The 21,920-nt window shown below is 43.2% G+C and overlaps 1 protein-coding gene across 4 annotated transcripts in view; it reads left to right on the forward strand.

Annotated features, from left to right (window-relative positions):
- The first annotated feature begins 1,161 nt into the window (after positions 1-1,161).
- Positions 1,162-21,920, forward strand: part of ENDOV (endonuclease V) — a 29,050-nt gene continuing 8,291 nt past the window's right edge. Inside the window, exons 1-8 of one of the 4 annotated variants that reach the window (XM_069952079.1) lie at positions 1,162-1,312; positions 3,308-3,479; positions 4,605-4,739; positions 5,582-5,630; positions 6,340-6,452; positions 11,176-11,244; positions 12,413-12,541; positions 13,094-13,250. In XM_069952079.1, coding sequence (XP_069808180.1) covers positions 1,248-1,312; positions 3,308-3,479; positions 4,605-4,739; positions 5,582-5,630; positions 6,340-6,452; positions 11,176-11,244; positions 12,413-12,541; positions 13,094-13,177 — 816 coding nt within the window. In that variant the 5' untranslated portion in view covers positions 1,162-1,247 and the 3' untranslated portion in view covers positions 13,178-13,250. The other 3 variants (XM_069952081.1, XM_069952083.1, XM_069952082.1) reach the window with 3 other exon arrangements.

Here is a 21,920-nt window from a genome sequence, read left to right on the forward strand (position 1 = left end):
GTATAAATTGTATATACTGTATATTATATATGTTTTGTTTGCACCTGGGGTTCGGGTTTAGTGATAGGTTGGGTGGTGGGTAAAAGGGGGGAGGGGGCTTCTGTGGGACTTTGTGGGGACTTTTATATATATATAAAAAATCCTGGGCTGGTTCATGGACGTCCGTGATCATGTACTGGGGGCATGGGATGCGGGACCAGCTCAGGGCCAAAAAAAAAAAAAAAAAAAAAAAAAAAAAAAAAAAACTTGTTTAGTTGGTGTTGGGTTGAGTAGAATTGTGTCTGTGGTATTAGGTTGTGCACAATGCAACTGGGCCAGGGGGTTCACATTTAGTTATTTATATAGGTGTATTGTATATAGTAGTGTATATAGGTGTGTTTATAGGTGTATAGTATATAGTGGTGTATTGTATATAGGTGTGTTTATAAGTGTATTGTATATAGTAGTATATATAGGTTTGTAGTGTATATAGTTTATTAATATGTTTAGCTAAATAGTTTATATTGTGTATATATTGTATATAGGTATATAGGTTGTATGTGTGGAAGAATGAGTGTGGGGATGGACCGGTGCTTTATGTTATGGTTTCATTTTCTATTGTTTTGTTCTGGTCAGATATGGTGCGTTATTTCTGTATTTATTTATTGTTATGTTTAAAATTTTAATAAAAGAAATACAGGATCAGTAATGTAATGTATGTACACAGTGACCCCACCAGCAGAATAGTGAGTGCAGCTCTGGAGTATAATACAGGATCAGTACAGGATCAGTGATGTGATTCCACCAGCAGAAGACTTGCAGTTCATGATCTCAGTACTTCGTAATTTGTGTTTTTTGTTCCATCATTGTAGCAGTAACGACAAATCACAGAGTGGTGGTGCACAGCGCCATCTACCGGGAGTTTCCGGTACTACATCTCACCAGGAGTGACCTATGGCGCCATCTATCGGTTCTAATATATATTTTTCAATGAACCTTTGTAAACCCAGAGCCTATATGTGCGGGGCGCTATAATGGCATTACAGAGAAGCTTTTTCACAAGCATTTCCTTACGTGTGAGGGCTATAGGCTGCCCTGTAGCTGAGCGCAAAACACACGGAGACATTACTGCTTTCTGGTGACTCCGGGTTATAAGCTCCGCCCATTGTCATGTGGCAGAGAGCTGATGACGTCAGTCGCCTCCTATCTGCGCTAGCGGCCGGTGTGTCCAGGATTGAGCCAATGCAGGAAGTGTACGATCCGGCGTCATGGAGGCAGCTGAAGAGTCCGGCCGAGCCCCGCCTGAGGAGGAGACCCTATCGTCATGGGAGAGGCAAGCAGCGTCTATGGGGCTTCATACAGGCATCGCTGCGGGCAGCTTCTCTCACCGGCTCTCAAGGACCCCACAAGTGTGTTGCCCATAGTAACCAATCACAACGCAGCTTTCATTTTTTCAAACGCAGAATACTAAATGAAAGCTGCCCTGTGATTGGTTTCTATTATTCCTGGTACAAAACATAGGAAAACCTAAGTGAGTAGGGTAAGTACCTGTAAGTAGGGTAAGTACAGGGTTTAGTTATGGTTTCACCAGGCTGAACACATTTAGAGTCCTGAGATGGTTATTTTCTAGACCCGCCTATGAGCAGTGGCCGCTATGGCGTGAACCGCGAGTGGTGTCAATTGCTTCAAGCCCGCTCACTACACAGGTTTGGCCTTGATAACGCCGTGGAATATTTGCATTTATTATCTATTCAGTATTATAGTAACTTATTACAGTAGTACCCCTCTAAAGCTGGCCATACAACATAGTTGCTTGCTATCCCCCTTGACCCCACTATACACCATAAACTCACCATACACTTTTACGTGTACCATATATACATACTTATACACATACCATATATATATATATATATATATATATATATATATATATATATATACTTATACACATACCACATATACATACTTATACACATACCATATATATATATATATATATATATATATATATATACACTTATATATATATATACTTATATATATATACTTATATATATACACTTATATATATACACTTACTTATACCATATACATATACATATACACATACCATATATATATACACATACCATATATACATACTCATACCATATACATATACACATACCATATATACATACTTATACCATATATACATACCATATATACATACTTATACCATATACACATACCACATATACATACTTATACCATATACACATACCACATATACATACTTATACATATACCATATATACATACTTATACATATGCCATATATTCATACTTATACCATATATACATACTTATACACATACCATATATACATACTTGTACACATACCACATATACATACTTGTACACATACCACATATACATACTTGTACACATACCACATATACATACTTGTACACATACCACATATACATACTTGTACACATACCACATACACATACTTATACACATACCATATACACATACTTATACATATACCATATATACATACTTATACATATACCATATATACATACTTATACACATACCATATATACATACTTATACACATACCATATAAACATACTTATACATATACCATATATACATACTTATACACATACCATATATATATATATATATATATATATATATATATATATATACACATACTTATACACATACCATATATATATATATATATATATATATATATATATATACTTATACACATACCATATATACATTCTTATACACATACCATATATAGATCCTTATACATATACCATATATACATCCTTATACATATACCATATATACATCCTTATACATATACCATATATACATCCTTATACATATACCATATATACATCCTTATACATATACCATATATACATACTTTTACATATATCATATATACATACTTATACACATACCATATATACATACTAATAAACATACCATATATACATACTTATACATATACCATATATACATACTTATACATATACCATATATACATACTTATACACATACCATATATATATATATATATATACTTATATACATACTTATACATATACCATGTATACATACTTATACACATACCACATATCCATAATTATACACATACCACATATCCATACTTATACACATATACACATACCATATATACATGAGTCATGTGGACCCTAAACTCCCACCGACCTATTCAGATCAGAACATTAGGCGCTGATGTTTTATAAATATGACATTTGCTACAATGATACCTGACGTGTCCATTTTATTTTAGAAAGCAGAACGCTCTAAGAGACAGACTGATCACCAGCAACACTGAGACCTGGCAGAATATGCCTAATCTCCAAGGCCTGGAGCGCATAGGAGGGGTGGACCTGTCATTTGTAAAAGAAGATGAAACCATTGCGTGTGCCTCACTTATAGTACTCAGTTACCCAGATCTGGAGGTACGGTCATCATAGCTGTATACCCATACTCACCCTGTATTCCCTAATGTGTGTATATTAGCTTGTTATGATCTCTCAGAGCTGTCATTAAAGGGGTACTCCAGCAAAAAAAATAGAAAAAAATCTTTCAGATCAGCTGCTGTTAGAAAGTTATACAGATTTATAATTTACTTCTAGAAAAATAAAATCACCAGTCTTCCGGTACTTATCAGCTGCTGTATGTCCTGCAGGAAGTGGTGTATTCTTTCCAGTCTGACACAGTGCTCTCTGCTGCCACCTCTGTCCATGTCAGGAACTGTCCAGAGCAGGAAAGGTTTTCTGTGGGGATTTGCTGCTGCTCTTGAAAGATCCTGACATGGACAGAGGTGGCAGCAGAGAGCACTGTGTCAGACTGGAGAGAATACATCACTTCCTGCAGGACATACAGTAGCTGATAAGTACTGGAAGACTGGAGATTTTTAAATAGAAGTAAATTACAAATGTATATAACCTTCTGACACCAGTTGATTTGAAAGAAAACAATTTTTGCCAGAGTGCCCCATAAAAAAACAGTTTTGTGTCTACACCTCCTGGTCAGGACTGTGTGGTATTTGTAGTCTGATCCTGTAGACACACTCCCTTCTTTCTTCATGTTAATAATATACATGATTTGTTTGTAGTCTGTTACCATAGCAACGCATAGGAGCTGTAGATATTTTTAGCGATGAGAATTACAAACATTGGTTCATTTTTCTTTTTGGATGCATTAAAGGGAAAGGAGCATCTAAGCCGCTGATCTGTCCCTATAACCCTCAGTGCCCTTTCTTCGATATTAGGAGTTTATTTCCTATGCTAATAAATGGTTTTGGTGCACTAGGGGCGGGACTACCACCCTGACTGCACCGATCTGCTCCTGGCTTTCTGCTTCCTCTCGTAATCCGGACGTTAGTGTATCCATGAGAACTGCGCACAACCTCTATTCAGATCCAGTGGAGGTCGCTTGCATTTCCGTCACTGCATGCCTTGTTGTCATGGATACACTAACGTCCGGATTACGGGAGAAGTTCACCACTGATCCGGCAGTGGGTGTAGGGACAGATGCGCTTTCCCTTCATATGACTTTATAGTAAACCTGGTCTGTTTTAGGTTATCTATGAGGACTGCCAGATGGTGACCATTGATGCCCCTTATGTAGCCGGGTTCTTGGCCTTCCGAGAAGTACCCTCACTGGTGGAAGCTGTGAAGAGGCTACAGGAGACGGATTCTAGCCTGATGCCTCAGGTGAACTATATCTTTCTGTATAGTGCAGTGTATCTGTGAACAAATGACTGGATCCATCACATCTTGTCAGTATAGGTTTCTGCATTATAGGGGTTTTCCATTCAAACCTAACTTTTGATATGTTTCTGCCCATGGTGAGACTAACAATTCCTTTCATACATGTTATTATGTATTTAATCTCCTTCCCCCAATTCTCAGCTGCTGCTTTCTGCTGAAGACACAAAAATCTGTGTATGAGTATTTCTTTCCATCTCCTGCTCCTCCTCTCTCCCTTCTGAGACAGCTGATGTAAACAAGTCCCTGGCAGGCTTTATCTGCAACATTGTAGCTGGGAGGATTAATCACAGTGAGTTCATTAGCAGCTTGACCTCAGAATAACCCTCCCAGCATTACAAATAAACTACATTGTTACAGATAAAGCCTGCCAGGGACTTGTTTACATCAGCCGTCTCAGAAGGGAGGGGGGATTTTTGTGTTTTCAGCAGAAAGCACCAGCTGGGAACTGGGGGAAGGAGACTGAATAGATAATAAGAGGTATGGAAGGAATTGTAGCCTCACCATGGGCAGCAACATAGCAAAAGTTATGTCCCGTGTGGATAGGGGACAAGTAAGAGATTGTGGAGGGTCTGGCCTCTGTAACCCCCGACAATCTCCAGATGGACCCCGGCTCCTTTGTTTTAAATACGGCTATGCGTCGGCACATGACCTGCCGCTCTATTCATTCTCTATGGAGCCGCCGGAGAGAGCTGAGTACAGCGAAGGAGTACTTTTAAGTCTGTTATATCTGATATTCTCCTACTTACCATACTCACATTTGACTTGTACATCTTTATGTCTTCCAGGTACTTCTTGTGGATGGTAATGGAGTCCTGCATCACAGGGGTAATTCAGGTTTCTGATTTTTCAGTCCAGGGGTATAACCGTTAGGGTTTGCAGGGAATGTGCGCTGGGTGCACAGTTATGTAACAAGTAGAGATGAGTGACTAATAATAAGGTCGGGTTCTGTAAGATCGCGCATCTCTAGTAACAGGGTCAAGTGCATAAGATGTAGACTTGTAGTATAATCATAATAATAATAATAATAATAATAATAATAATAATAAAAAAGTAACCTTCAGCTGGAATCTGGATACGTCACATACCCAACTCTTCCAGCTGCAACATCAAGGCCCGGCCAAGCGATTGCCCACTCCGCCAGTCAGTTACTTAGCCGACTATGTGACATTATTGGAGCTGCTGGAGGCCGATGGGCACGAGGACGGGTACATTTACTTTATTATTTTCCTGCACAGCTTTTCAGATTTTTTTTTTTGCATTTCACTGGACTTCTGGTTTAAGCTCTGTTTCTGTAGAAGCGGTCACAGACTACTCCTCCCAACCAGATAAAGTGCTCTGCGCCTCTTCAGCATTCATCCATGCGACCTAGACCCAGCTGAGATTTGTTTAGACCCGGTATACATCTTTGCTAATGCTGGAGCCTCGGTCCATCTAGCTACAGTATATAGACAGATGTAGGAATACATTATTGTGTCATCTGCCTTCAGTGACTGGCCTTCATGTATATATAGCTGCATTGTTTACCCCCTTTATTTCTCTCCAGGTTTCGGAGTAGCCTGTCACCTCGGCATCCTCACCGGTCTGCCCACTATTGGCGTGGCCAAGAATTTGCTCCAAGTTGATGGACTAGAAAATAATGAGTCGCACAAAGAACAGGTAACCACAACAATCCTTACCGATCCTGTCATCTACGAAACACCATCTACACTGTTCTGTGCTAATACACATCAGCGGGTACATGTCACTTCTCCAGTGCCAGACAACACCTGGGTTATATATGCCTATTCTGATGATAGTGCCACCCAGGTGCTCATGGACCCCATGGGTTGGCCTCAGATAACGTATAGTAACTTAATGAGTATCATATGGCTCACCAGTGTGTGTGGGGATTGAAGGCCTGTCTAGTCTGATTTCACAGAATAGCTACTGTAACACAACTTGCTGAAAAAAGTTCTTGCTGGCTATGATAGAAAGGTATCAGAAGACACAGGACACAACTTACTGTGTACAAGGCTGAGTAGCTACAGACCTGTCTGAGCACCCATGATGTCCACTAGAAAAAATAACTAGAATGGGTATACCAGCATCAGAAGTACAATCAGTGGAGACCATCACACAACTGTCAGGACCGTAATAACTATCAGGATCATAAGGCCAGAGAGATCAGGCAGGGCAGTGAGGCCCCCAAAACTGTCTCTGCCTACTTGACGACCTGACCCTAGGCTGTCAGCAGTCCCTCCCTATGTAAGGCTATGTTCACACAACGTAAGAGACCGGCCGTTCCATGAACCGTCTGGGTCACGGAACGGCCGGTCTTTAAAAAGATCCTTAGCGCTACACTATGGAGCGTGCGGCCGGAGCTGCTCGCTCCACAATGTCCACTGACAGGCTTTTCTGCTGCCGATATTTAATGAATAGCGGCCTCAGAAAACTGACATGTCAGTTTTCTACGGCGCCGCTAGGGATCCCGGCTATAGTGTATACTCTCCGGCTGGGATTCCCTCAAAAGGCAGCACTACGTGAATTCCGTGGGATTCACGGCCGTTGATTCCCACGGAACTTACGTTGTGTGAACATAGCCTAACAATGCACACAGAGACAACAAGACAAACACACACAACAAGAAATCGTCAGGCAGATATACACTCACCGGCCACTTTATTAGGTACACCTGTCCAACTGCACGTTACCACTTAATTTCTAATCAGCCAATCACATGGTGGCAACTCAGTGCATTTAGGCATGTAGACATGGTCAAGACAATCTCCTGCAGTTCAAACCGAGCATCAGTATGGGGAAGAAAGGTGATTTGAGTGCCTTTGAACGTGACATGGTTGTTGGTGCAAGACGGGCTGGTCTGGGTATTTCAGAAACTGCTGATCTACTGGGATTTTCACGCACAACCATCTCTAGGGTTTACAGAGAATGGTCCGACAAAGAAAAAACATCCAGTGAGCGGCAGTTCTGTGGGCGGAAATGCCTTGTTGATGCCAAAGGTCAGAGGAGAATGGGCAGACTGGTTCAAGCTGATAGAAAGGCAACAGTGACTCAAATAGCCAACCGTTACACCCAAGGTAGGCAGAAGAGCATCTCTGAACGCACAGTACGGCCAACTCTGAGGCAGATGGGCTACAGCAGCAGAAGACCACACCGGGTGCCACTCCTTTCAGCTAAGAACAGGAAACTGAGGCTACAATTTGCACAAGCTCATCGAAATTGGACAGTAGGAGATTGGAAAAACGTTGCCTGGTCTGATGAGTCTCGATTTCTGCTGCGACATTCGGATGGTAGGGTCAGAATTTGGCGTCAACAACATGAAAGCATGGATCCATCCAGCCTTGTATCAACGGTTCAGGCTGGTGGTGGTGGTGTCATGGTGTGGGGAATATTTTCTTTTCACTCTTTGGGCCCCTTGGTACCAATTGAGCATCGTTGCAACACCACAGCCTACCTGAGTATTGTTGCTGACCATGTCCATCCCTTTATGACCACAATGTACCCAACATCTGATGGCTACTTTCAGCAGGATAATGCGCCATGTCATAAAGCTAGAATCATCTCAGACTGGTTTCTTGAACATGACAATGAGTTCACTGTACTCCAATGGCCTCCACAGTCACCAGATCTCAATCCAATAGAGCATCTTTGGGATGTGGTGGAACGGGAGATTCGCATCATGGATGTGCGGCCGACAAATCTGCGGCAACTGTGTGATGCCATCATGTCAATATGGACCAAAATCTCTGAGGAAGCTTCCAGCACCTTGTTGAATCTATGCCACCAAGAATTGAGGCAGTTCTGAAGGCAAAAGGGGGTCCAACCCGTTACTAGCATGGTGTACCTAATAAAGTGGCCGGTGAGTGTAGGTCAGAGATAGGGCCCTATTGCACCAACAGATTGCACCGACACCCATGTAGGCATGGATGTTACAACTACTCAAGTGTCCCTGTCAGTATAAAAACTTTTTGCAGAGATATACAGAAAGGTGCAACAGCAGGCTGCAAATGCTCAGACATGAGGTTAATATAGAAAGCATGAGCTTATTGCCAACCGCTTACTGCCACAGGGTTTCTGGGCAGAAGCAGAAAGTTCTTGGCGCCAAATTGTGGAGCAACTTGTACCAAAAACTTTCTGCTTTTGCCCAGGAAACCCCGTCACAGTAAGCACAGATGACGCTGGAGGTGGAAGTTTTGCTTGTGTTCTTCTCTATTTTATTTTAAAAACAACAGTAAGAAGACCTGGACTACAGCAGGACGAGAAGACAAAGCAGATTTGTTTTAAACACAATAAAAGGGTTACTGAGGGGTCACGGGATATTTTTATTTTAATAAAAGTTTTTTAAAACCTGTGTCTGTCCTTTTTAACTTACCTATATGTGGCTTAGCAGTGGAAGCTATTACTGAACATAGCCTTTAAGAAAGGCCAAAGCTAACACTTTCCCTTATTACCCCAGTATCCACCACCACGGGGGACCTGGGAAGAGTTGGGTACTGGTAGGTGCGGTCTGTGCTTGAACCAGTAGCAGGCTGGTATTATTAGGCTGGGGAAATACATAGAACTTCCTACCCTTGTAATGCTAGGCTGCTACTGGTTTGTACCTGGCTGGTTATGCAAATGTCTGGGTCCCCCCATCTTCTATAACCAGCCAGGTACCAACCAAGCAGCAGCCTTGTGTTACCAGGGTGGGGAGAGCCAATTATTTTGGCCCTTCCTAGCCTAATGGTACCAACCTGCTGCTGCCCATTTGTGACGGTCTGTAACTGTCGCTACCCAGTTTTTCCAGTACCTGTGTGTGGGTGGTACTGGGTTGATAAGAAGGAAAGGGGTGGGGGCCTAACTCTATCCATTTTATAGGCTAATGCTAAGCCCCAGTTTAGTAATGAATGTTGTCATCAGATATCTTCCACTACTAAGCGTGCCTTTACACAGAGAGATTTATCTGACAGATTTTTGAAGCCAAAACCAGGATTGGATTTGAGAAGAGGAGAAATTTCAGTCTTTCCTTTATGACCTGTTCTCTGCTTATAATCTGTTCCTGGCTTTGGCTTCAAAAATCTGTCAGATAAATCTGTCTATGGCTCTAAGTAAGAAAAGAAAAAAACAGGTTTAAAAGAACAGCAATAAAATCCCCCGAGACCTCCTGTTAACCCTTTTATTTGTTCGTCATCTTCTGCTCTAGAGATGAGCAAATTTACAGTACAAACAAAACAAAGCGATTCATTAGCTTGGCAATCTGCTGATCAGTCGGCTGCCTTTGAACTCCATGCTGCTCCTGTCTGCTCCTGGCTACCTGGAAAAGCTGGATCCAGTCCTGGGAAACTTCGGCCAGTTTTTCAGGACTGGATCCAGCTTTTCCAAGCACCCGGGTCGGAGTGGAACTGAACAGCATGGAGTTCTAACAGATCCAATCACAGACAGATGTCCCTGCAACCTCAGAACCCCTGTATACACTATACCGGATGCTGAAAATTCAGGCTGTAGCCATAAAGTAATGGAAGGACAATTTCATGTGAATAGTGCCATAAAGCCAAAAGCCAAACATTAAAAAATGTTCCTTTAAATTACAATACAAGATGTAAACAATATGGTACCAAAAGAAAGACAATATATATAAAGATATAAAAAGCTGCCCTATTCCAATCTATGGATATAAACAAGATCAACACCCTGGTATAATGCTAGGAGCATCTAACCTGCTGCAAAGTCCCTTATAGTGCACCAGGTGCTGAGGATGAGGGTAGGTTTGATCCTTAGTGCTATTTTCTGGATATCTGTATGTTATTGCATATGCTAATTAAGTGGATAGGTGCACTGGGGGCGGGGCTAATACTTTCAGTGCACCGATTCACCCTGGCCAGGCCCTTCTAATGGAAATTGGGGTGGCACTCTGCAGTGTTGTCACTCGGGTGCTCATTGCTGCAGAAAGCCAGGGGCAGGCCAGGGTAAATCTGTGCATTGAGAGTAGTAGCTCCGTCCCTAGTGAACCAAACCACCTAATTTACATATATAATAAACAACAATGACACCGATGGTCAAGGTAAGAAAATTACCCTTATCCTCAGTACCACATGCGCTATAGGGACATATCTGCTGGTTAGATGCTTCTATCCCTTTAATGCAAAAAGAATATGGTATACAACAGAGATGGGGAACCTGCGGCCCTCCAGCTGTTGCAAAACTACAATCCCCATCATGCCTGGATAGCCAAAGCTAAAGCATTGGCTATCCAGGCATTGTGGGGATTGTAGTTTTGCAACAGCTGGAGGGTCGAAGGTTCCCCATCCCTGGCGTACCACAAGCCGTGGACTGTGGGTAGTCATGACATGAATTCATTTTTTTATATATTTTCTATATACTTTACATATAATATTTGTTCCAGGCAAAAGAGCTTCAGAATGGAGGGGACTTCTTCTATCTCAGAGGCAGCTCAGGAAATATTCTGGGAGCAGTGAGTATGCAGATTTCCTTCACTACAGTTAAATAGAGAAAAAACTAGAATATTTGATGCGGGTTCAGTCTCGGGTACCAGGTTTGCTGTGGATTTCACGCCGCGGATTTGTTGCTGCAGATTTTATGTTGTCATTTATATTCATCGACCTACACAGCATCAAATCTGCAGCGGACATGGATCGTGCTTAGCGCAGGGGTATCAAACTCAAGCCTCTCCAGCTGCAATATCCCATCATACCTGGACAGCCAAAGCCAATTTCTGCAAATTTTATTTTGATATGGTAAATCATAAAATCTACAGTATGAAATCCGCAACATATATACAGTGGTATGTGTGAACATACCCTTAATAGGATTTTCCAGGAATTATCATTGAGTGCCTATTCTGTTCAAATTTTCAGCAACGTATGCTAACCAATGAATAAATTGACAAGTGCCTGGTCCTAGCCAACCTGGGTTCATTGGACATGAACTTTCCCTATTCTGGCACTCCGGTCAGTGATGAGCCACAGATCCCATATTGGCCAGATGAGGAAAGTGAGACGACATTGGCTGGGACCACAGATTATATATATATATATATATATATATATATATATATATATATCTACATATTATTAATTAAAGGAGACATACCAGATGGGGATTAAAGTGTATCTGTCAACAAAAAAAAACTTTTTACCAAGAGTCACATGAAAAGTTTTTACGACCGATCAGAAGAGTGAGCAGAGAGAGAGAGAGATGGGTGCTGCTCTGATGGCGGGGTGGCCCCATAGACTTACAATACAGGAGAGAGCATACTGAGCGGTGTGATCACTCCTCCGCAGCTGGAACTTTGAGCACAATAGACATAGGGGTATTTATCAAACATGGTGTAAAGTAGAATTGTCTCAGTTGCCCCTAGCAACCAATCAGATCCCCCCTTTATTTTCCCAAAGAGTCTGTGAGGAATAAAAGGTGGAATCTGATTGGTTGCTAGGGGCCAGTTTTACTTTACACCATGTTTGATAAATCTCCCCCATAGAGTTTATCATTCGAGAGCTTTCTGTTTTACTCCAGTGATACGGCTATGGTGAATGCCAGTGCTCAGGCTATTAGTTATTACCAATGATTTTCTGTATATCCGGGGGTTATAGTAACCACAGGCCTCGTGTTTCTTCTCCTAGGCCTTAAGGAGCTGCCAAAAAAGCTCTAAACCCATCTATATCTCAGTCGGCCACAAAATAAGCCTGGAGACTGCAGTAAAGCTGGTCCACTCCTGCTGCAAATATCGGGTGCCCGAGCCAATTAGACAGGTACGTCATAAATCCCAAACCATGGGAAGTGAAGAGCGGCTATAAGGCTACAAGTACATGTATGGCATGTGATAATTGAATTGGCAGAAGTATAGGGCATCTCTCTGTAGCCAATTACGCTGATACTATTCTTTACAACTGGTCACTGACCATGCACCTTTCTCACCATCAGTCCCTAACTCAGGGATAGGGAACCTTTGGCCCTCCAGCTGTTGCAAAACTACAATTCCCATGCCTGGACAGCCGAAGGTTGTCAAGGCATGATGGGTAATGTAGTTTTGCAACAGCTGGAGGGCCGAAGGTTCTCCCATCCCTGCCCTAAGGAGTTGACTAAGGAAAAGTCTTCAAGCCTTAGCAAACATATAAATAAAACTTCCTAACTGCTCCATAGTGTTGAACGGACTTGCTAAACTGTTCAGGCTCAGCAACGTCCTTCGAACCCGAACAGTCAGCATTTGACTTCCGGCGGCTGGAGAAGTTAGCTGCCACCCTTGGGATGCCAGGAAAACATATATACAACTTACGGCCTATGGCTGTTTCCATGTTTTCCAGGAAACCCTAGGGCTGCATCCAACGTATCTGGAGAACGTGCAGAACACGGAACAGATCGGCAAGTTTGTTAAACTCTACTACTAAACATAGCAGATCCAGACGTCTGCAGCTCGGGAACCAACAGGTTGTCACATGTTTGGGAGCATTTTCTGGACAGGTAAAGAATTTTATTGGCAGGAACATATCTGTTTACCAATATGATAGAAGAGGATTTCTGTGGCATCATAACTATTTTTCTAGGACAGAGCAATAAAAATCATTGACAAAAAAAATAATGCACCCAGACAGGGATCAGGTTGTTTAAAGGGGTTATCCACCGCTTCAAAAACATGGCCACTTTTCCCCCTTTCTTGTCTCCAGCTTGGGTGGGGTTCCATTGAAGTAAATGGATCTTAAAGGGGTTATCCAGCGCTACAAAAACATGGCCACTTTTCCCCCTTTCTTGTCTCCAGCTTGGGTGGGGTTCCATTGAAGTAAATGGATCTTAAAGGGGTTATCCAGCGCTACAAAAACATGGCCACTTTTCCCCCTTTCTTGTCTCCAGCTTGGGTGGGGTTCCATTGAAGTAAATGGATCTTAAAGGGGTTATCCAGCGCTACAAAAACATGGCCACTTTTCCCCTACTGTTGTCTCCAGCTCAGGTGCAGTTTGCAATTAAGCTCCATTTACTTCAATGGAACTGAATTTCCAAACCCCACCCAAACTGGAGACAACAGTAGGGGGAAAGTCGGCATGTTTTTGTAGCGCTGTATAATCCCTTTAATTGCAAACCACACCTGACCTGGAGACAAGAGAGGGGGGAAAAGTGGCCATGTTTTTGTAGTGCTGGATAACCCCTTTAAAACAAACTAGAAAAGGAATACGTTTTCAGGGAAATAGAAAATACTTTTATTGTTATAAGATAAAAAAAAAGATAAAAAGCCCAAAAATGATGGGTCTGTAGAGCACAACAAGACATACACATACAGCAAAAAGAGAGGGACCCCGGAACAAAAGACCCTGAATACAGTCCACAATGTGCAGTGTTCCCTCATCACCGTGTCCATCCTAGTTCCTGTATGAGATGGGTGGAATAAGGAGGCCCTTTCCGAACCTCTGAGAAGCATCATCTGACTCGTTCTGGAGCAGCTTTGGTGCCGCAGACTTTTCTCCTTTCCCGGCTGCATCGCTGTACATCGAATGGGCTTTTTACCAAGGCGATAACAGGATCAGCTGCATGGAAGGAGGTTTCATCAAATCCCTTTAACCGCACACCTCCCTGTAACCAATAAATTATCTGCACCCAAATCCCAATTATTTTGAAGATTGCTTAAAGGGAATCTGTCAGCTGGAATTCACATTCCCAACTGCAGACGCTGTTAGATGCTGTTAGGTCTGGGAGACACCTGGTACCTTTCATATATCCAGCTGGGCTTCCAGAACATTGTAAAAAAATTTATATTCTGAAACAAAGAAACAAAGAGGCTTTCCCAAGTTCCTAAAAAGCTGCAAGCTGTAAGGTCTCCTCTCTCCTCCTCTCTGCTTGATTGACACCTGGAAGCTGAGCCCCAGCAAATGCAGGTATGAGAGGGGAGGAGGTGTTACTTGATGCACTCAGGAGCTCAGGAACGCCTCTTTGACTCCATGTACTGTAGGATAAAAGCATTTTTTATGCATATATACAGTATATATATTCTGGAAGCACAGACAGTTACATAGGAGGCACCAGGTGTCTCCTTCTCCTGAGAGCATCTAACAGCAATTTAGGACGTGAATAGCTACTGACAGATTCACTTTAAGGTCAATGTGTCATGTAAATTTTCTTTTACTTATTAGAGTCAGATACTAAAACTTGTTCTTTTATTCTAATCTGTTTCTTTTTTCTGATTTTATTTTTTTTTTACTTCCCTTTCCGTACATTGTTACGGGGGCGGCCATTTTGCCTGAGCTGCAACAGCATTTAGTGACATGCTTTACAGCAAGACTCATGGACAGACACGACAATAGACAGACTCTGTCCCCTTGAGATGAATGTGAGACATTACTGAGCGCTCGGTGACCTGTGAACAGGTTATTCCACAGGGAGCTGCTATTGTCCACACTATCTACTGGTATCACAAGATGCTGTACAGATCACTTTACAGCAGCCTCCTCTTATCACCACAGACACAACAGGAAGTCTCAGCTTAGTTTTAGCTACAGTGGTGAGAATGAGAACTGCAAGATATCAGGATTATTTTATAATATAGATGGAAAAATGGAAAATAAAAAAATGTCACCAAAAATTCTTTAAAAATATGTAAAACATACAGGACTAGAAAAACATGACCGCTTTCTTCCCAAAACTGTGCCATCACCTGTCTGTCGGTCTGGCGGCTATGCCAGTCATAACGCATGGGCAGGCGAGACATGACGTTTTTGGAAGAAAATAGTCACTTCTTTCTAATCTTGTACAACCTCATTAAACACTATAAACGTCTGCTGGTCCCGTATGTGATAATGCAGCGTGAAAGCACCAGGCCTGGGGTGGCTGGGACCATCATTGGGCATGTCCTGTGCCCATCGGGGTGACCCACTTCATTCCTCTTTTTAGAATAGTTTTTGTCGGACTGCTTTGCACTTTATAAGTGGGTTGTCGTCTTCCTGGAAGAAGCATTTGAGGACTGTCCACAAAAGACCTACTCAGAGTTATGTAACCAGGAAAGCTTGTTATCTGTAAGCTCCTTAATCTCGGGCTCTGCTGCTTTCCATCATGCCGGCCGCTCAGCGCACGTTAACCCTCTCAGAATTCTCATTAGGCAGAAAATCCACAGGGTGCAAAAATAGACAACAAAGAAACCCGTCATTTTTATATATATATATATATATATATATATATATATATATATATATATATCATCATGAGTGTCAAGCGGGTCTGTAAATATGTTCGGGTTCGGCAACATTATCCAAACCCAAACGTTCAGCAAGATGTCTTCTTTTTCCATGAAGAAGAATTCACATGTCACATGCACAGCAGGAACAAAAACGTATGGTATGGCAGCTTCTGGCCCCCAGGGGGAGCTCACCACAGCACACTTGTACAGCACAGTAGGGACAGCGTACAGTATGGCGGCTTCCCACCACCAGGGGGAGCTCACCACAGCACACTTGTACAGCACAGCAGGGACAGCATATGGTATGGCAGCAGGTGACGGGATAACAGCTCTACATCTGGCGATAGGAGACAACAGGGATTGTGCCAGGTGACAGTCTTCATGTCCTGCATGCAGCTGCTCTGCAATGGACGGTGAAGGTAGGGGACATCGGCGGCGGCTAAAAAGAATCCCAGCTGCATGCGCTAGTGCCCTGTAGAGATGAGCGAACTTGACGGATTTCTGGTTCGTATGAACCAGAAATCTCGGCGTCTGATTCCCGCTGTCTGCTCATTCCGTGCAGCGGGAACGCCTAGGAAACTGGGATACAGCCAATGCATCCAATGTATCCACCCGCTGCACGGAGCCGGCAGACAGCGGGAGTCAGACGCCAAGATTTCTGGTCCATACAAACCAGAAATCCATCAAGTTCGCTCATTTCTAGTGCCCTGTTCGGCGGGCATGCTTCCAAACAAAAACTTTCCTAGTTCTTACTTTCAGGGAAGACCTTATATTTAGCAATTCAGCAAAACCTCTACCAGGTCTTATTTTCGGGGAAACAGGGTATACTATAGTAGTCACTAAGGCAGTGTTCACACATAATATTATAGTAATTACCGTGGAAATCTCTACAGCTACAAACTGAACGATCAGCAGATGGCAGCACAGGACAAAGCGCTGCGCTCACCATCAGGCAGCAGTTCTTAGCTCCGTGCACTGTATTATTCATGGGTTATAAGATGAGGGTTTATACCTTGTTCTGTAGCGTTTTTAGATTTGTTTATTTCTTATTTTGGCATCAATGGGTGATTACAGATGATTGGACTGAGAAGAATGTTTTTGTACTCTGTATAGGCACAGCTGCTTGTCCGGTTTGGCAGCAGCAGACATAGCCCCTTTACATTGTGCCGATTGGAGGAAGATCAGACCCCCACTGATCAAACATTGGATAGGCTATTAGTGTTATAGTCACAGATCATTCCTTTAGTAAATAGACTCCATGTCCAGTGTAAAGCACATAGTATTGTACTCCCCCCTATCACGTACTTGCTGCATACAAAGGGTTTCCTATTCACTTTATAGTAAAATTAGTAAGTGTACTGACTGTATATACTGACAGCAGCTCCCTGTGTACTGACTGTATATACTGACAGCAGCTCCCTGTGTACTGACTGTATATACTGACAGCAGCTCCCTGTGTACTGACTGTATATACTGACAGCAGCTCCCTGTGTACTCACTGTATATACTGACAGCAGCTCCCTGTGTACTCACTGTATATACTGACAGCAGCTCCCTGTGTACTCACTGTATATACTGACAGCAGCTCCCTGTGTACTCACTGTATATACTGACAGCAGCTCCCTGTGTACTTACTGTATATACTGACAGCAGCTCCCTGTACTCACTGTATATACTGACAGCAGCTCCCTGTGTACTCACTGTATATACTGACAGCAGCTCCCTGTACTCACTGAATATACTGACAGCAGCTCCCTGTGTACTCAATGTATATACTGACAGCAGCTCCCTGTGTACTCACTGTATATACTGACAGCAGCTCCCTGTACTTACCGTATATACTGACAGCAGCTCCCTGCATACTCACTGTATATACTGACAGCAGCTCCCTGTACTCACTGTATATACTGACAGCAGCTCCCTGTGTACTCACCGTATATACTGACTGCAGCTCCCTGTGTACTCACTGTATATACTGACAGCAGCTCCCTATGTACTCACTGTATATACTGACAGCAGCTCCTTGTGTACTCACTGTATATACGGACAGCAGCTCCCTGTACTCACTGTATATACGGACAGCAGCTCCCTGTGTCCTCACTGTATATACTGACAGCAGCTTCCTGTACTCACTGTATATACTGACAGCAGCTCCTTGTGTGCTCACTGTATATACTGACAGCAGCTCCCTGTGTACTCACTGTATATACTGACAGCAGCTCCCTGTGTACTCACTGTATATACTGACAGCAGCTCCCTGTGTACTCACTGTATATACTGACAGCAGCTCCCTGTGTACTCACTGTATATACTGACAGCAGCTCCCTGTACTCACTGTATATACTGACAGCAGCTCCCTGTGTACTCACTGTATATACTGACAGCAGCTCCCTGTACTCACTGTATATACTGACAGCAGCTCCCTGTGTACTCACTGTATATACTGACAGCAGCTCCCTGTGTACTCACTGTATATACTGACAGCAGCTCCCTGTGTACTCACTGTATATACTGACAGCAGCTCCCTGTGTACTCACTGTATATACTGACAGCAGCTCCCTGTGTACTCACTGTATATACTGACAGCAGCTCCCTGTGTACTCACTGTATATACTGACAGCAGCTCCCTGTACTCACTGTATATACTGACAGCAGCTCCCTGCGTACTCACTGTATATACTGACAGCAGCTCCCTGTACTCACTGTATATACTGACAGCAGCTCCCTGTGTACTTACTGTATATACTGACAGCAGCTCCCTGTGTACTCACTGTATATACTGACAGCAGCTCCCTGTACTCACTGTATATACTGACAGCAGCTCCCTGTGTACTTACTGTATATACTGATAGCAGCTCCCTGTGTACTCACTGTATATACTGACAGCAGTGCCCTGTACTCACTGTATATACTGACAGCAGCATCCTGTGTACTCACTGTATATACTGACAGCAGCTCCTTGTGTCCTCACTGTACATACTGACAGCAGCTCCAGCTCCATTTTGGCAAGGTTTTTTTTTAGTGATCTACTAAGCTTTTGAGAATCACTTAAAGGGGCACTATCAGCAGGTTAGGTAATGATATGTCCCTATTGCACAGGAGATGGTATGTCTCTTACCTTCCTCCTCTGTGCCGTTCTGGTGCAGTTAGCCGTGTTTCCCATGGTCCGGTGAGATAGTTAGGAGCACTGCTCACCCCCATAGCTTCGATCCTTCCCCGGCTGTCCCATCCTTTTCCAATGATAATGAATGGAGTGGGGCGGATCGGTGCTCCTAACGGTCTCACCGAATCGTGGAGCAAAAGACTAACTGCACCGGACTGGCGCCGAGGAGGAAGGTAAGAGACATCCTCCTCTGAGTCTCCTGTGCAATAGGGACATCAGCAGGTTAGAGTCATCTAATCTGCTGATAGTTCCTCTTTAAATAAAGTATATGTGCAGGAAATGATGTGACTGTAGTGACTCGATGAATACTTTGTCAGTACTCTTCAGTACCTACCACCTACCAACTGTATACTAATATGATGAGATGTGAACCCAGCCTAATATATTACTGACACATTATAATTCTCACGCAGCTGTGAGCTCAAGTCAATGAGCATGACCAGGTTAGGACAGGCTTTTAGGCTCTGTTCACACACGCCATGCAGTCATGCATCAAATCATAGCAGTAATTTAAGGGGAAGTTCTGGGGAAGTAAAAAAAAAAGCAGAATGGAAGGAAGGTGCAAGGACATAATAAACATGGTATACCTTACCTGTCCGTATGCCTCCATAGCACAAACCGGCTGAGCGATTGCCCACTCAACCAATCAGTGACTGGGGCAGGACACCGCCCCAGTCCATGATTGGCTGGGCAGGCAATCACTCAGAGCTGAAAATGACAGTCGGCAGTGGGTCCTGGCAGTGCTGTTTATTATGTTCCTGCATCCCACTTGCATGCTGCTTTTTTTTTTTACTTTCACAGGACTTCCCCTTTAAGTACTTGATTTCCGTCCAGCCGTTCTTCATTGCGTTGCAGCAGTGACGCTCCAGCGTGTGCGCGCATACCCTCAGTCTCTGAACAGTTATAAAAACTATCATGATTGAGAAAGAATGAGGTGTGATGTGTGTGCGGGAATGTTTGATGCCTGAGGCCTCGGTGTAGTTACTGCCCCCCTGTATGCTGGCCACGATTTATTATATTAGCAGCCAATAGCCATGTGTTGTGTCCTGCAGCCAGGACATGTGAGAGATTAACTGCCTTATATCTTCCAGGAGGGCACAGACTCTCCAGCTGGTGGCCAGCCGCTAAGTGGGGATCTAAGTGCTGGCAATGAGATGTACGCCTTGGATTTAGGTGGTTCAGATAATGCCAGTACAGTGAAAACATTACTCTTTAAAGCCACTCTGTACCCACAATCTGACCCCCCAAACCCCTTGCACCTTTGGATAGCTGGTTTTAATTAAAGATCTGTCCTGGGGTCCATTCGGCAGGCAATGCAGTTATTGTGCTAAAAAACAACTTTTAAACTTGCAGCCCTGTGCCCAACGGCTGGAGCTTGGAGTATCTGTGGCCTAACTTTGCACCACCCCTCCGTCCCTCCTCCCCACCCTCATCATTAGGAATGCCACTGGAACATTTTCTCCATGCTGAACATTGCACAGGTGCCTTAACGATTGAGCCCATGTGCCGTGCTGACACAGCTGATGAATAGGAGACAATCTGCCTGGAGCATTCCTAATGATAAGGAGGGCGGGGAGGAGGTTGTGCCAGCCTAATGCATACACAATCTAGGCCACTCCTGTCGGGCACGGGGCTGCCAGTTTAAAAGTTGTTTTTTAGGACAATAACTGCATCACTTGCCGAACGGACCCCAGGACAGATCTTGGAGTAAGCAGCTATCTGAAGGTACAAGCGGTTTGGGGGAGTCAGATTGTGGGTACAGAGTCGCTTTAAGACATCGACTTTCTATATTCACTGAATAGAATATAACAAATATATTAAAATGTGTGCATGTCACAGTCACCCGCTACCATCTCCATGGATACAGTCACACAATAAGACCATAATGCACGAGACCCCCATTGGATCCAATGGAGGTCAGCCATATTATGTACTGTCGCCTGCACGTATCCATGAAGACCTGAACTTCTGGATTAACAGGGAACTGATCCGGAGGCGAGCCATCATACTAGACTAGTAATGAGTTAACTTTCGGGTTTGTCCAAACTCAAATGCTCAGCATTTAACTCATGGAATCAGTACTGGAGTACTAGTTTATATACCCCTTTTTTCCCAGTGGTTAAAATGTAACTTTTATTATATCTTTTAAAATTCTATATGCATAAGCATGAAAAGTGCCGCCCGGCCCGCACCTCAGGGACTTATACAGCGGGTTGTGACGTCACCATTTTATCAAGGAAGTGAAGACTTGATGCAGTAGTGGAGGGAAAAAAGCGCTTTATAATAAGTGTCTATTGAGAGATTGTATAACTGGCCGGACTTCTCCTTTAAGTTGCTTAAACGTCTTTTGCTTATGTCCATTGCTGTACCCTTACCAACAGTCACATTTATTAGACTATTCAGTAAAGTCCATTGTGCAAGCTCTTTATCTGTGCAACTAAGGGTCCATTTACACAGAAAGATTATCTGCCAAAGATTTGAAGCCAAAGCCAGGAATGGATTTGAAAAGAGGAGAAATCTCAGGCTTTCCTTTATGACCTGATCTCTGTTTACAGTCTGCTTCTGGCTTTGGCTTCAAATCCCCATAGAAAACCTCTCCTGCTCTGGACAGTTCCTGACATGGACAGAGGTGGCAACAAAGAGCGTTGTGTCTCATTGGAGAGAATACACCACTTCCTGCAGGACATACAGCAGCTGAAAAGTACTAAAGGACTGGAGATTTTTAAATAGAAGTAAATTACTAATCTGTATAACTTTCTGAAACCAGTTAATTTAAAAGAGAAATATTTTCAGTGGAGTACCCCTTTAA

Source organism: Dendropsophus ebraccatus, chromosome 14 (genome assembly GCF_027789765.1).
Source record: "Dendropsophus ebraccatus isolate aDenEbr1 chromosome 14, aDenEbr1.pat, whole genome shotgun sequence".
NCBI classification, from domain to species: domain Eukaryota; kingdom Metazoa; phylum Chordata; class Amphibia; order Anura; family Hylidae; genus Dendropsophus; species Dendropsophus ebraccatus.